This window comes from Eptatretus burgeri, chromosome 13, assembly GCF_056783735.1.
Source record: "Eptatretus burgeri isolate ZD-2024b chromosome 13, Ebu_testis_v1, whole genome shotgun sequence".
Taxonomy (NCBI): domain Eukaryota; kingdom Metazoa; phylum Chordata; class Myxini; order Myxiniformes; family Myxinidae; genus Eptatretus; species Eptatretus burgeri.
The window spans coordinates 35,242,247-35,255,956 of record NC_140973.1 but is presented as its reverse complement, the minus strand read 5'-3'; the positions used below and the strand labels follow the sequence as shown (position 1 = coordinate 35,255,956).

The following is a 13,710-nucleotide window of genomic DNA, read 5'->3' as shown; positions in this document are numbered from 1 at the left end:
CTCAACCGCCATCACACAACAACCACGCCACCGCCACCATCTATGCTCCCACATCATCGCACCACCGCCATTCCCAAACGGCACCATAACCATCAAACCACCACCGAAAACCCTCCACCACCTTCACCTCTCCTTCTACGGCCATTCCCACACCACCTGTGAACACTGAACGTCGGGCTGTCTCGGGCCCGTTCAGCGATTGGTGCCGAACACACCGAGCCGCGAGCGCAAATAGCGGCCTTTCCGAGGGAAAATTCGGATCAAAAACGCTACACACCCACTTTTCCTCCGTCCAATTAGCGAGCGCGGGGCGGCTTGGCCCTGCCTCCAGGCGCGTGTGTGTGAAGTCGATATATGCAAATTCTAGGATCAGGGGAGGTTCACGCCCCCGTTTCCTCCGACCAATGGGCGAGCGTGGCTATGCCCCCGAGGTCATTCTGATCCGAATATTTGCATTCTGGCTTCTCCTGCCCGCCGAAAAAAAAAGGCGAATTGTGAGTCAAGTCAGGTCGGTCGGGTGAGGAGAGTGCGGAACTGAAAAGAGTGGCAGAGTCGAGTCGGTCAGGTGAGGAGAGTGCGCGTGGTGGAACTGCAGGCAAAGGAGCTCGGGTCCGAGGCGAGGACGGAGGTCGGCGATGAGGTTACGGTGTGGGGAAATCGCTCGTCTCGTCGCGGGACCCAAGCCAGCCAGCCATTCTCCTCCCCCAGGGCATCAACAATTCCCCCTTTCCCCCGCGCTGAGATAGTGCAAAAGGGGGCCCCGTTTGTGGTGAATTGACGTGAATCGAGGGACATGACGCGGGATCACATGTTGTGCGTCTCGCGTATAAGGGGAGGTCTCTCTGCGGCACGAGTGATTGTCCCCGGGGCATTGCTATTGACATCGGCTGTCCACTTGATGCTCGTTAACTGAAGGTGCTCATTGACTGGTGAGAATGGAGATTATATCGAACTCCGTGCTTACGCGGATTTAGTCTGCAATGGTTAACTGCACATGTATACGTTACTGCTTATGTACTCCTAGCTGAACCTGTATTCCCCGGTGTGCCCACAGAAGCGGCTCCAATCAAATGGAATAAAGCCTAAACTCTGAAGGTTCATCTCTCGCTCTTATTTCAATTTATTCCATTTGTTTTTCTCGGCTCTCTCAACCAAAGATGGACAAGATCTACAAACCAGAGAGGTTCGACGCAGACCCGAACGCGACTGACGCAGAAATGAAATGGTCACATTGGTTCTGCTCCTTCTCACACTATCTGACCATCATCGCGGAGGGAGCTGACAAATTTGCCGCTCTCGTGAATCATGTCTCGCCCGGCGTGTACAGGCTCTTCTCGGGGTGCGACACTTACGAAGCAGCGATCGACGTGCTGCAGGCGCTCTACGTGAAGCCCAAGAACGAGGTATACATACGACATCTTCTCAACACACGCAAGCAAGCAGCCGGGGAGACAATCGATCAGTTCCTGCAAGCTCTGAATCAGCTGGGAAAAGACTGCAGCTTCCGGGCGGTAAGCGCCGAGGAACACCGAAAGGAAGCGACCCGGGAGGCATTCATCCAAGGACTCAGATCAACCCACATACGGCAACGCTTACTAGAGAAAGCGCAACCCACTCTTGACAAGGTAGTCGATCAGGCTCGAGCGATGGATACGGCTCAGCAGCAATCTGAGTCATTTGGGACACCGATGCTGCTCATGAACGCTGCTACGATGGGAACCCAAGGAACCCCACTGGCACAGACACAGCCAGACATGAGGGATGGAGAAACACCCGAGGAGCCGGATACCCAGACCTCGTCGAACTCCTCAGCAACTGCTCCGGTCGGTAAATGCTTCTTTTGTGGGTACAAAAGGCATCCTCGTCAAAAATGTCCCGCCAGAGATGCCACATGCATGAATTGCGACAAGAAAGGGCATTATGCCAGGGTATGTAAATCTACTCTAAGGAGGAATAAACCCACTTCTGCGGCTCTCTACTCGCAAAATAAATTGACTGCAGCCTCCCCGGGGAATCTATCCAAGGCTATCATCAACGTACGAATTAACGGGCATATGGCTGAGGCACTGATTGATACCGGTAGCTCTGAAAGTTTCGTCAACAGCTCGCTAGTGAAGGGCAGGAAATGGGTAATCCACCCGACTGACAATACGGTATGCATGGCCGCCACCTCACTACAATCCCGCGTACGAGGGTACTGCAATGTTGAATTGGACGTAAAAGGGTACACGATCGGGATGTAAAGGTGCTGGTGCTTCGTGATTTGTGCGCAGACGTAATTCTGGGTCATAATGTCCTCAAGCAGCACACGAGCGTCGAAATACCCTTTGGAGGAAGCAAGCCTCGTCTAATTTTAAATGCGCTGACCACCGCGGAGGTGACGTCCCCCAGCTGTTCGCTAACTTGTCGCCGGTCTGCAAACCGATAGCGATCAAATCGCGGCGATATACCACTGCTGACATGAATTTCATCACTTCGGAAACCAAGCGATTACTGGAGGAGGGAATTATAGAACCGAGCGATTCGGCCATGGCGCGCACAGGTGTTAGTAACCAGCAGTCAGAACCATAAGAAACGGATGGTTGTCGATTATTCCCAAACGGTCAATCGCTTCACCCAACTCGACGCCTACCCCCTGCGGCGCATAGATGAGATGGTCGAACGCGTGGCCACTATAAGGTATTCAGTACCATCGACTTGCGAAGCGCCTATCATCAAATTCCCATCCGAGAGGAAGACAAACCGTACACTGCATTCCAGGCAGGGCGGCGCCTCTACCAGTTCAGAAGGATACCATTCGGTGTCACGAATGGAGTAGCTTGCTTCCAACGGGTTATGGACGACATCATCTCAGATGAAAACCTCGAAGACACTTTTGTTTACGTGGATAATGTCACAGTGTGCGGTAGGGATCAGAGGGAACATGATAGGAATCTGGACAGATTCTTGAGCATTGCTGGAAAATATAATCTGACTCTCAACTACGAGAAATGCGTATTCTCGGCAAGGTCAATTGACCTTCTCGGCTACACAATAGCCGACGGCACAATTAAGCCTGATCCTGAGCGATTGCCCCCGCTCCGTGAGCTTCCACCACCTCAGGACTTGCAAACAATGCGCCGGGTGATCGGGATGTTCGCTTACTATGCAAGATGGATTTCGCAATACTCCGAGAAAATACATCCCCTAGTGCATTGCAAAAACTTTCCACCAGATGCCGCTGTCGTAAAAGCTTTCCAATGATCTCAAGGATGATATCAGTAAGTCCGTGGTTTTATCGATCGACAGCTCGGTGCCCTTCGTAGTGGAAACAGATGCTTCTGATCACGCCATAGCTGCAACACTTAATCAGTCTGGGCGGCCGGTCGCTTTCTTCTCGAGAACTCTCTCTAGAAGCGAGCAGAGACACTCGGCAATAGAGAAGGAGGCGTACGCCATCGTCGAAGCGCTGCGTAAATGGAGACATTATTTACTGGGAAACCACTTCACGCTCGTTACGGACCAACGATCCGTGGCTTTCATGTTTGATGGGAAAAATAACGGGAAAATTAAGAATGAAAAAATTATGAGATGGCGGATAGACCTAGCCTGCTACAGGTACGACATTGTTTACCGGCCCGGGAAGGAAAACCCTGCTGCAGATACCTTCTCCCGGGTCTACAGTTCGGCAACAATCAGTCAGGGCTTTGCAAGACCTCCATGTGTCTCTGTGCCACCCAGGGGTAACCAGGATGGCACATTTCGTACGCAGACAAAATCTTCCCTATTCTGTTGAAGATATTAAACAAATGAATGCTTCATGCCCTGTTTGTGCTGAACTAAAACCCAGATTCTATGGCGCGGCTTCTGGCAGACTGATCAAGGCTACTTCCTTCGAGAGACTAAACATCGACTTCAAAGGGCCCTACCGACCGAAACAGACAACAGATACATATTCACCGTTGTTGATGAATATTCAAGGTTCCCTTTCGCGTTTCCGTGCTCGGATATGACCTCGGGCACTGTCGTAAAATGTCTCTCTGACCTCTTCGCTATGTTTGGGAGACCTTCGTACATACATTCAGACAGAGGGCCGTGTTTCATGTCGGCCGGGCTAAAACAATTCCTATTAGAGCACGGCATAGCAACTAGTCGAACGACGGGTTACAACCCACAGGGAAACGGGCAGGTGGAACGGTATAATGGAGTAATTTGGAAAGCCGTAACTCTGGCGCTGAAATCGAGAGGACTGGGCCCCGAGCGATGGGAGGTTACTCTTCCTGACGCTCTGAATTCCATACGCTCTTTGCTCTGCACGTCCACAAATGCCACTCCTCACGAACGTATGTTTACTCACCAACGACGTTATGTTGACGGTCAAACGGTGCCCAACTGGCTGACCCACCCCGGTACAGTGTTCATGAAACGCCCCGGTACGACAAAGCAAGTATGAACCGCTGGTGGAGGGGGTCGAACTCATTGACACTAATCCAGAGTATGCTCATGTCAGGCTCCCGGATGGCAGGGAGACCACTGTGTCGGTTCGCCATCTGGCTCCCTCAGGTACTCCTCCCGCCGGTACACCACCTCCTGGCACTCCTCCTTCTGACATTTCCCCCAGGAACTCCGCCAGGCGACGGGGCTGCCGCGTTCCACCCGAGAGCGATCGAGGAGTCATCCCCCGGCACAAGTCGAGGCTCACCAAGAGGATCGGGAGTCTCCCTCAAGTGAAACTGCCGTTTACTCCCGGAGAGGTCGACGAATAAGGCCCCTCGACGACTCAATCTGTAAAGGGGGATTATCGGCATTCTCGCTGCTCATGCTCCTATATGCCCATTATATCATATATCGATGCTCATTTCCATGCTCCTACAACTCAAAATAATCACTGCTTGGCATGTATGCTTCTGTAGATCAATTAGTCCGCGTTGCTTGAAATGTATACTCCTATAGTGCTAAAGCAATCATGGTGTGTAAGATGGGCCCCTAGTTACATTTTAAAGGTGGGGAGAATGTGGTGAATTGACGTGAATCGAGGGACATGACGCGGGATCACATGTTGTGCATCTCGCGTATAAGGGGAGGTCTCTCTGCGGCACGAGTGATTGTCCCCGGGGCATTGCTATTGACATCGGCTGTCCACTTGATGCTCGTTAACTGAAGGTGCTCATTGACTGGTGAGAATGGAGATTATATCGAACTCCGTGCTTACGCGGATTTAGTCTGCAATGGTTAACTGCACATGTATACGTTACTGCTTATGTACTCCTAGCTGAACCTGTATTCCCCGGTGTGCCCACAGAAGCGGCTCCAATCAAATGGAATAAAGCCTAAACTCTGAAGGTTCATCTCTCGCTCTTATTTCACCGTTCCCACCCCGAACGTCGTGCCAACGAAACCCGCCAAGGAGCACAGAGTCGGGGCACAGCCGCGCGGCCACATTTGCGGCTCGCCCGCCAACGCATCACGAGGACGCGGGTAGGACCCCCCCAGTCTCGCGGACCTGGCCGCTCCTCCAGGTCATGCGCACATTTGGCCTACAGGCCTGTCTGCCTCCTTGTCTATGAGGGTGGCTTCTTTCCTTTGCTTTTGTGTAAATGCGTGTTGGCGCCGTCTGTAAAGCAAAGCTGTACAAGTGTTGCCATGTGTGCGTGTAGTCAGTATTAACTCTGCGTTGTTGTTGCTTTTATTGTTTTGGTTGCTTTATGTGCATTTTGACTGTATGGCTGTATATACGTGCTTTCCGTGTGCGGGGAAATAAATATGCATTGTGTGAACTGTTTTCCCGTTTTGCTTCGTCTTTTCCTAATTGAATCTCCATCCTGCTTCACGTAAAGGGTTCGTAGTGGGTGCAAAACACCCGGTAAATAATCTGAACCGTTGAGGTCGACGATAACACCGCTCGGTTATCCCGATAGTACGGAACGGGCCGCCCAAGCGGCTCGTGTCCGGAGTCGACCTGCGGCGAGGTACGATCGCCCGGTTTACCATCCGCGTGGGTACTTAGGTAGGTCGAGTTTGGCGAACAACCCTATCCTACGCGGGTGGCCGATTGGTATGATCGTGGTGAGGTGGAAAGGCCCACCCGTGACTAGCTCCGGCGTTGTTCCAAGAGGGTCACGACTGAATTGTCCGTCCGGTGGGTGACGTGCCGCGATCCGAGTTACGTGGCCGTCCGCACGCCGGCGGGCGCGAATTCGCAACTATATATATATATATATATATATATATATATATATATATATATATATATATATATATATATATATATATAACTATATATATATATATATATATATATATATATATATATATATATATATATATATATATATATATATATATATATAGTTATATATATATATATATATATATATATATATATATATATATACATATATATATATATATATATATATATATATATATATATATATATATATATATATATATATATATATATATATTGTTACGGCTGTGGAAATTCGCAGAGCACCAAAGAGGTCCATAGATCAGTTATGTCGATAAGTCTGTGTTCAGATAGATTTCCCCACCGATGTTTAACGGGCAATTATTCGTGTGCTGGGCTGTGATCGTTGATTTAGCCGTTTTTCTTTTGCTATCGTTATTTTGGACCAACCGCTTCACAACAACCACCTCCACCACCAACATCGCTCTCGTCAACCGCTTCACAACAACCACCTCCTCCACCAACATCGCTCTCATCAACCGCTTCACAACAACCACCTCCTCCACCAACATCGCTCTCATCAACCGCTTCAAAACAATCACCTCCTCCACCAACATCGCTCTCACAACTGCCTTCACACAACCACCTCCTCCACATTGCCAACCACAGCCACCATCTCCTAAACCACATCTTCCCCAATACCCAACAATGAACAACATCACTTCACCTTCGGCTCCGCGGGCGCCACCATCTTTGCGCCGGCCATGGCAAGATCGCTGCAAACAAATGCGGGGGTTTCCTCGTTGCCAGCGACGGTGATTTCTATCACGTCTGCTCTCCCTTCAGCGTCGATGATCTCCACCACGTCCGCTCGCTCTGAGCTTCGCCTGGGAATTCAGATCAGGAGATTGAGAGGGGCGGAGCCAGTGGGGGTCATAGGTGAAAGAGCGGAGATCAAATCTCGCCTCACGAACCCTATAAAAAAAGCGCGCAGAGCGCGAAGTCAGCAAGTCGGTCGGGGTTTGGAGTGGTGTGAAGAGCGAAGTTCGAGTCCAGTGGAGGGCAGTGTAAGTCTGGGTTCGCCGAGGAGACGGAGAGCACAGCAGGCCAGCCGTGCCATGCAGAACTGCGCATTCGTGTGGGACGTGGGGAGAACCGGAGAGAATTCGCCGCCAGCATCGAACGATCCAAGGTGATCGGGCTTCGGGACAGTCCGAGCCGCGCTGAGGGGCGGACGGGCTCTTAAAGAGAGCATCAACTCTGAAAGAGCATAAGACCCGTTCATTCCTCTGAGGGGTTGCCAGCTTGGCCCGAATCACCAGGCCGTCAGACGGGGCCTGGGCCGGACCGCGGTCACGACAGCTGCCGTGGGGACGGGACGTCGTGGGTCGCCCCAGCGAGGGAGTTGGAAGGTGAAGGTAACCAGCCCGGCCTCGCGGAGCTTCTGCGGTCATCACAGCTCCGTGACATAAAGACCCAAGAGGTCCAGTCTACCCCTCGTCTGTCCTGGGGTATTTCCTTGCTTTTGAATGAATGTTGTGGCGCCATGTCCGTAAGTAGAACTGTATAAGTGTACGTAATTTATAGAACGGTAGTAGTTATTTTGCATTGCTCGTGGTTTATCCCTTGCATGTTACATAATTGCATGCGTGCTTTTGTTTACTTTTGTCGATTGCAAACTGCATGCATGTCTTTCCTTGCTTGATTACATGACTGCATGACTGCATGACTGCATGACTGCATATGTGCCACTTATTCAATAAATGTGCTTGTTTAAATGTTAACCCATTCATTGCGTCCTTTTCCCGAATTGAACTGCCGTTCTGCATTCGGAATATAGTTGGTTTTTAAATAACCGATAAAGTGATCGGGTCCAACGGGGCTGCGCGATAAATATCCTGCTCGGTTATCCCAAAACGAAGCGAGCTGCTTAAGCGGCTCGTTTCCAAGCGGCCCCGTTGAGGTACAGTCTCTCGGTAGTTTGCCCGCGCGATTAATTAGGTATATCGACAATTCGGCGATTGACCCTGTAGCGCAGGTAGAATATTGACTAGGCTGTGGTGTGCTTAAACACACACCCGTGGCTGGTTTTCGGCGTTGATCCGGAAAGCCTCGACTAGATTGTCCGTTTGGTGGGCGAAGCGGCCGCTATTGGTTAAACGCGGTCGTTCGCATGCCGGCGGGTGGAAATCTACAACAATATATACACCCACATAGACATTCAGGGTGTTTCAAAAAGATTGATACAACTTGAATTCCTGCCATTTCTTTGTTTTTTGACCTTTACTGTTTTCCTTTTCAGAGTTCAGTGGTGATATCTTGGTATTGTTCCCTGGGATTTCTTGCTCCAAAGCTCAACTATGCCATTGACAGTGAAGCAGAAGACAAAAGTGGTGGTTCTGTGGTATGAGACTAAATCATATGTAGACACCCGCCGGAGGTTCTGCCGGAATATGACCTCAGAACACGTGCTGGACCCACAAGTTGTGCCATTCAATATATTGTAAAACATTTTGAGCACAAGGGTACAGTGAACAACCAAGGAAAGGAAAGGGCAACAGTGGCAGGCCAGCCTCATTAAACAAGAGCCAGGCCAACATCGATGCCATGTGGAATTCTGCAGTGGACAGTCCCAAAAAGTCCCACCGCTCGCGCTCCTGGGAGCGAGGCATCAAATGAACATCAGTCTGGCGTATCCTCACAAAGAAACTGAAGCTTTTCTTATACATCATCTATATTAGGTATAAACTGAGTCAAGATGACATGAGGAGACTTGATATGTGCAATTGGATCAGTAACAGGATGGAGCCGTACCCAAACTGGATCAACCTGATCTTGTTCAGTGATGAAGCCCATTTCCACTTGAACAGTGCCATCAACAACCACAACAACATCTTCTGGGGGGGGGGGGCAGAACCACCTGAGGAGATCACTGAGAGGTCGTGAAAGGGCCTAAGGTCACATGTTTCTGCACCTTCAATGCTGCATGGGGAACGCTCGGGCCTTACTTGTTTGAGAATGGCAAAAAAACAGCAGGACAGTGACCATCAATAGTGGCGAATGCAGGATGGTGACCGCAATCGTAAGTTCCATAATGGAACCGGGCCGTGCTCCAGAAGTTCCATAATGATCTAACCCAAAAAATCACCCCAAACCAGCTCAGCATGAACTGGTTTATACAGGATGGTGCTCCCCCACATACAGCTGATGACACCATCACTTTCCTGCAGCAGCTCTTCAGAAACCACTTCATTGCCCTGGGTACCACTCATGACTGGGCACCCCATAGCCCAGACTTGAAAACTCTGGACTAGTGGTTCTGGGGGGCTTCCAAGGGCTCTGTCTCCACCAACTGCCCTGCCACACTGGATGATCTGAAGCAGGAGGTGTCAGACTACCTCCAAGCAGTGCAACATGAGACCGACCGGAAAGTTGGACAGAAGTTTGGAGTCAGGATCAGTGCCTGTCTGAACCACGGAGGGGCACACATGGAGAACGTCAATTACAAGGATTTTGCATCAATGCCTATTTCAGCCATTGGGCTCTCACTAACTCCAGCAATCAGTGACATAAAATACCATGTCATAAGCTTTGAATAAATGTTTGGTCACGTTCTTGAGGTTTCTGTTTCTTTGTAAATAAACAGTTAAAGTTGCATCACTCTTTTTGAAATGTATATATATATATATATATATATATATATATATATATATATATATATATATATATATATATATATATATATATATATATATATATATATATATTGTTGCGGATTCGTGCCCGCCGGCGTGCGAGCGGCCACGTAACTCGAATCGCAGCACGTCGCCCACCGGACGGACAATCGCGTCGTGACCCTCTCGGACTAACGCCGGGAACTAGTCACGGGTGGGCCTTTCGGCCTCACCACGATCGTGCCAATCGGCCCCCCGCGTGGGATAGGGTTGCTCGCCAAATTCGACCTACCTAAGTACCCACACGGAGGGTAGACCGGGCGATCGCACCTCGCCGCTGGTCGACTTCGGACACGGGCCACTTTAAGCGACCCGTTCCGTACTATCGGGATAACCGAGCGGTGTTATCGTCAACCTCGACGGTTCGATTAATTATTGGGCGTTTTTAGCCCACGACCAACCCTTTACGTGAAGTAAGATGGAGATTCAATAAAAGAAAAGACGAAGCGAAACGGGAAAAAACAGTTCAACATAAAGCACATTTATTCCGCGGCAAACGGAAAGCACACATATACAATTATGCACCAAAAGCAAATGTAAAAGTAACACGACAATTCTGCACAAAAAGCAAATGCAACAAAAGAGACAGAATGCAGATCTACTACCGACTACGCGAGCACACGGCAACACTTACACAGTTTTACTTCACAGACGGCGCCGACAACACATATACTCCAAAGCAAAAGAAAAAGGGGCCACCCTCATCGACAAGGGGGCAGACGGGCCTGGGGCGGAGAGCGCGTCGAGCCTACCCGTCTGGTGATGAGCCGCAAAATGGCGGCGGCGCCCCGACTCCGCGGGCCTCGCTGGCACTGCCTGGAATGGGGTGGGAACGGGGCCCCCTTCTCACACTATCTCAGCGCGGGGGGAAACAGGGAGGGGTTGTTGATGCTCGGGGGAAAGAGGATATCTGGATGGCTTGGGTCCCGCGACGAGCGACTCCACTACGACCTCGATCGCGTTACCGGCCTCCCCTCTCCACAGCCCCCCGAATCTGACACGAGCGCCGACCTCCACAAAGCTTCTTGGCTTCTCCAGCCTCTCCGGACCCCTACAGACACTCTCTCGACTGATTTCGCCGCCGCCACAACTCTGCAACTCTTTCCTCTCCTCAACTCTCAACCCTTCCCAACTGCCTTCGCCGCCGCCACAACTCTCCAACTCTCCCACTCTCCACTCTTCTCAACTCCGTCCAACTGCCCTGATTCGCTCCGCGCTCGGCGCTTTATAGTGCGACAGGAGAAATCATATGCAGATTTTTGGATCAGGAACGGCTCGGGGGCGGAGCCACGCTCCCCATTGGACAGAGGAAAAGTGTGCGTGAATCATTCTTGATCCGCGAATCTGCATATAGCGATTATACTCCGACGCGCCTGGAGGCGGTGCCAAATCGCCCCACGCTCGCTGATAGGACGGAATAGAAGTGGGCGTGAATCATTATTGATCCGATTTCTCGGAAAGGCTGGTGTTTTTGCACCCGCTGCTCGGTGCGCGCCCTGTACGAGTTCAGGATCGGTGCCCACAAGCGGCACGGGAATGGCGGTGATGCGATGGTTGCAAGAGCGAGTTGTGACGGTAAAGGTCGTGGCTGTTGGCATTGCTGTTGTTGTGAAGCGGCGTTGCGGTTGGTGGTTGGTGTGTGAAAGCGGTTGTGGAGAAGGTGGATGTTGTGAAGGCGGTTCTGGAGAAGGTAGCTGTGGTTGTCGAGATGCGGTTGGTGGTGGTTGTGGTGGTAGTAATGGCGGTTGGTCCAAAATAAAGATAGTAAAAGAAAACGGCTATCTAAAAGGGTCGCAGCCCGAATGAATGACATTTATTACCTCTAAACAACGGGTTTGGGCTAACTACACATATACTTACAGAGATATCTCACCTATGGGACCTGAATGGTGGTTTGCGAATTTCGTCAACCACAACACTACCCCCTCCCCTTTTTACAGACTCGTCCCGAGTCGTCAAATTTTCGTGTGCCATCATGTGTAGTTTTCCCCTAGTACATTTTACCTACGGATCCCTGAGTGCGACATTCATGGTATTCGTGTCCCCAAAATAAATAACCTGAGGGCTGAGTAACTAACTAAACAAACCCACTCACACGGACGACTTAAATAAAATTGCCGGCGCTAAGACAGACATGCCGGGAGCGCACTCATATGTACAGTACATCTTAACCTTAACTTACAAATTTTACACTAAACCATGGCCCAGGATCAATGAACTCTGCAAAAAGAAAGCAGTTAGCAGGGAGCCAGGCTGCTCGCATGCAGTCTCTGGCTCAAACAATGCAGGTGACAGGGAACGTGGCCGGCTGCTCACGCGCAGTCCAAGGCCTTCCCTTTTGAACTGAACGCAGTGAACCACAACGGTGCATGGGCTGCACAAACGCAGTCTCCGTGCCAGCTCAAGTGGCACACGCAATGAACACAACGAATGGATGGATGAATGGATGGACGCAAACACGGTCCACGGGCCACCACTGCAGGCCCGTGTTGTAGCTGCCAACAGGGCAGTTCTCGCAGCTTGCAAACTGTTGCCTTGATCCTGGCGCACATGGCAATGAACAGGGGGGGGGGGGGCAAAGCAAAAATTGAACGGGGCTGGTGAACAGGGGCAGTGGGCATGGCATGGCAAAGGTGATCAGGCAAACACAGCCTGCAGAACAAGGCCGCTGCAGGCAAACACAGTCGGCAGACGAACTGGCCGGCACAGGCCTTGCAGCAAAACAACAGCTGCCGATGAAGCTGGCCAGCCTTCGCTGTTCAGTGGAGGTTGGTGGAGGGAGTGCGGTGGTGCTGGCCACTCGGAAGGCGGGCTCGGACCTACTCTATGGTCTCCCTCCCAACCTATCGCCTTTGCCTGTCACTGTCTATACCCACTCCCTTAATTTGTCAAACCCCAATTTAGCCCCAACTTATTTTTATTTTTTTATTTTTACTTCCCCACTATAAATCGTCCCCTAACCCCCTTTACTGTCCTTGTTCGGCTAACCTATCCTGTCACCTAGCCTACTCCCAACCCCTACGTTCCCTTCCCGGAGGGGAACAAGGGAGAGCTAGCGTCCTGTGTCGAGGCCCAACGAAGCCTCAGAATGGCCTCCCCAGACTTCAGCGATCTAACCCAAAGTGGGTCCAGCGGCCCACAACGAGAGCGTGGGGATGGATGGTGCGGAGGGGTACACTTCCTAATCTACCCCGGGGCTTTCAACAAGCGCCTCTCGCTTAAACTATTGGTTCTATAAACCCAGATTCCCGTCGCCTGTGTTGGTGTCCTCACAATTCCGGGCCTCGCCCCCCAATTTTCTTCCCGTGCCCTGACACGGTCTCATGGCTGGGACACGTGGCTCCCTTTGGCAGGCACGACCCTCTGCCGATTCTCCGACGATGGCACCCCCGGGCACTACACTGCCTCCGAGCCTACCAGCTCCCTAACACCGGGGAGTGCCCCCCATGGCATCTCCCCTGAAATGCACACGTGGCAGGCTGGCTTCCTGGGCCCCTTTCCGAGGGTCACCCGGGCCCACAACACTGCCCACGCAGCTAATGGCGCCCGGGCCCCGGCACCAAGCAGGCGCACCCGTGCCCACTATGCTATCCCGGCCCCCCATGGGCCCTTGGCCTACCACGGCCGACTAGCCTGGTGCCCGGGGTACCCACTCAGCGATACTCACTTTTCGCAGCCACGCTCCCAGCCCGTCAACAGGGCTCCTGCACCCCTCCAAATGGGTTTCGAGCCTACTTTCACACCAACAACAAAACGACCTCCATTTTCTAATTTAACTAACCCCCTAACTCACTCTACACTGACCCC

General features: G+C 51.3%; 1 protein-coding gene and 1 long non-coding RNA gene across 2 annotated transcripts; both read left to right on the top strand.

Moving 5' to 3' along the window:
- Positions 1-784: 784 nt before the first annotated feature.
- LOC147014233 (uncharacterized) lies at positions 785-2,243 on the top strand. Its single transcript, XM_085850596.1, has 2 exons — positions 785-929; positions 1,055-2,243. Exon 2 carries the CDS (start codon positions 1,158-1,160, stop codon positions 2,241-2,243), a length of 1,086 nt encoding a protein of 361 aa, XP_085706722.1. The 5' UTR covers positions 785-929; positions 1,055-1,157.
- Positions 2,244-4,778: 2,535 nt separating this feature from the next.
- LOC147014232 (uncharacterized) lies at positions 4,779-5,321 on the top strand. The gene is made up of 2 exons (XR_015050433.1): positions 4,779-5,156; positions 5,282-5,321. It is a non-coding gene; the product is annotated as an uncharacterized LOC147014232 (long non-coding RNA).
- Positions 5,322-13,710: the final 8,389 nt, after the last annotated feature.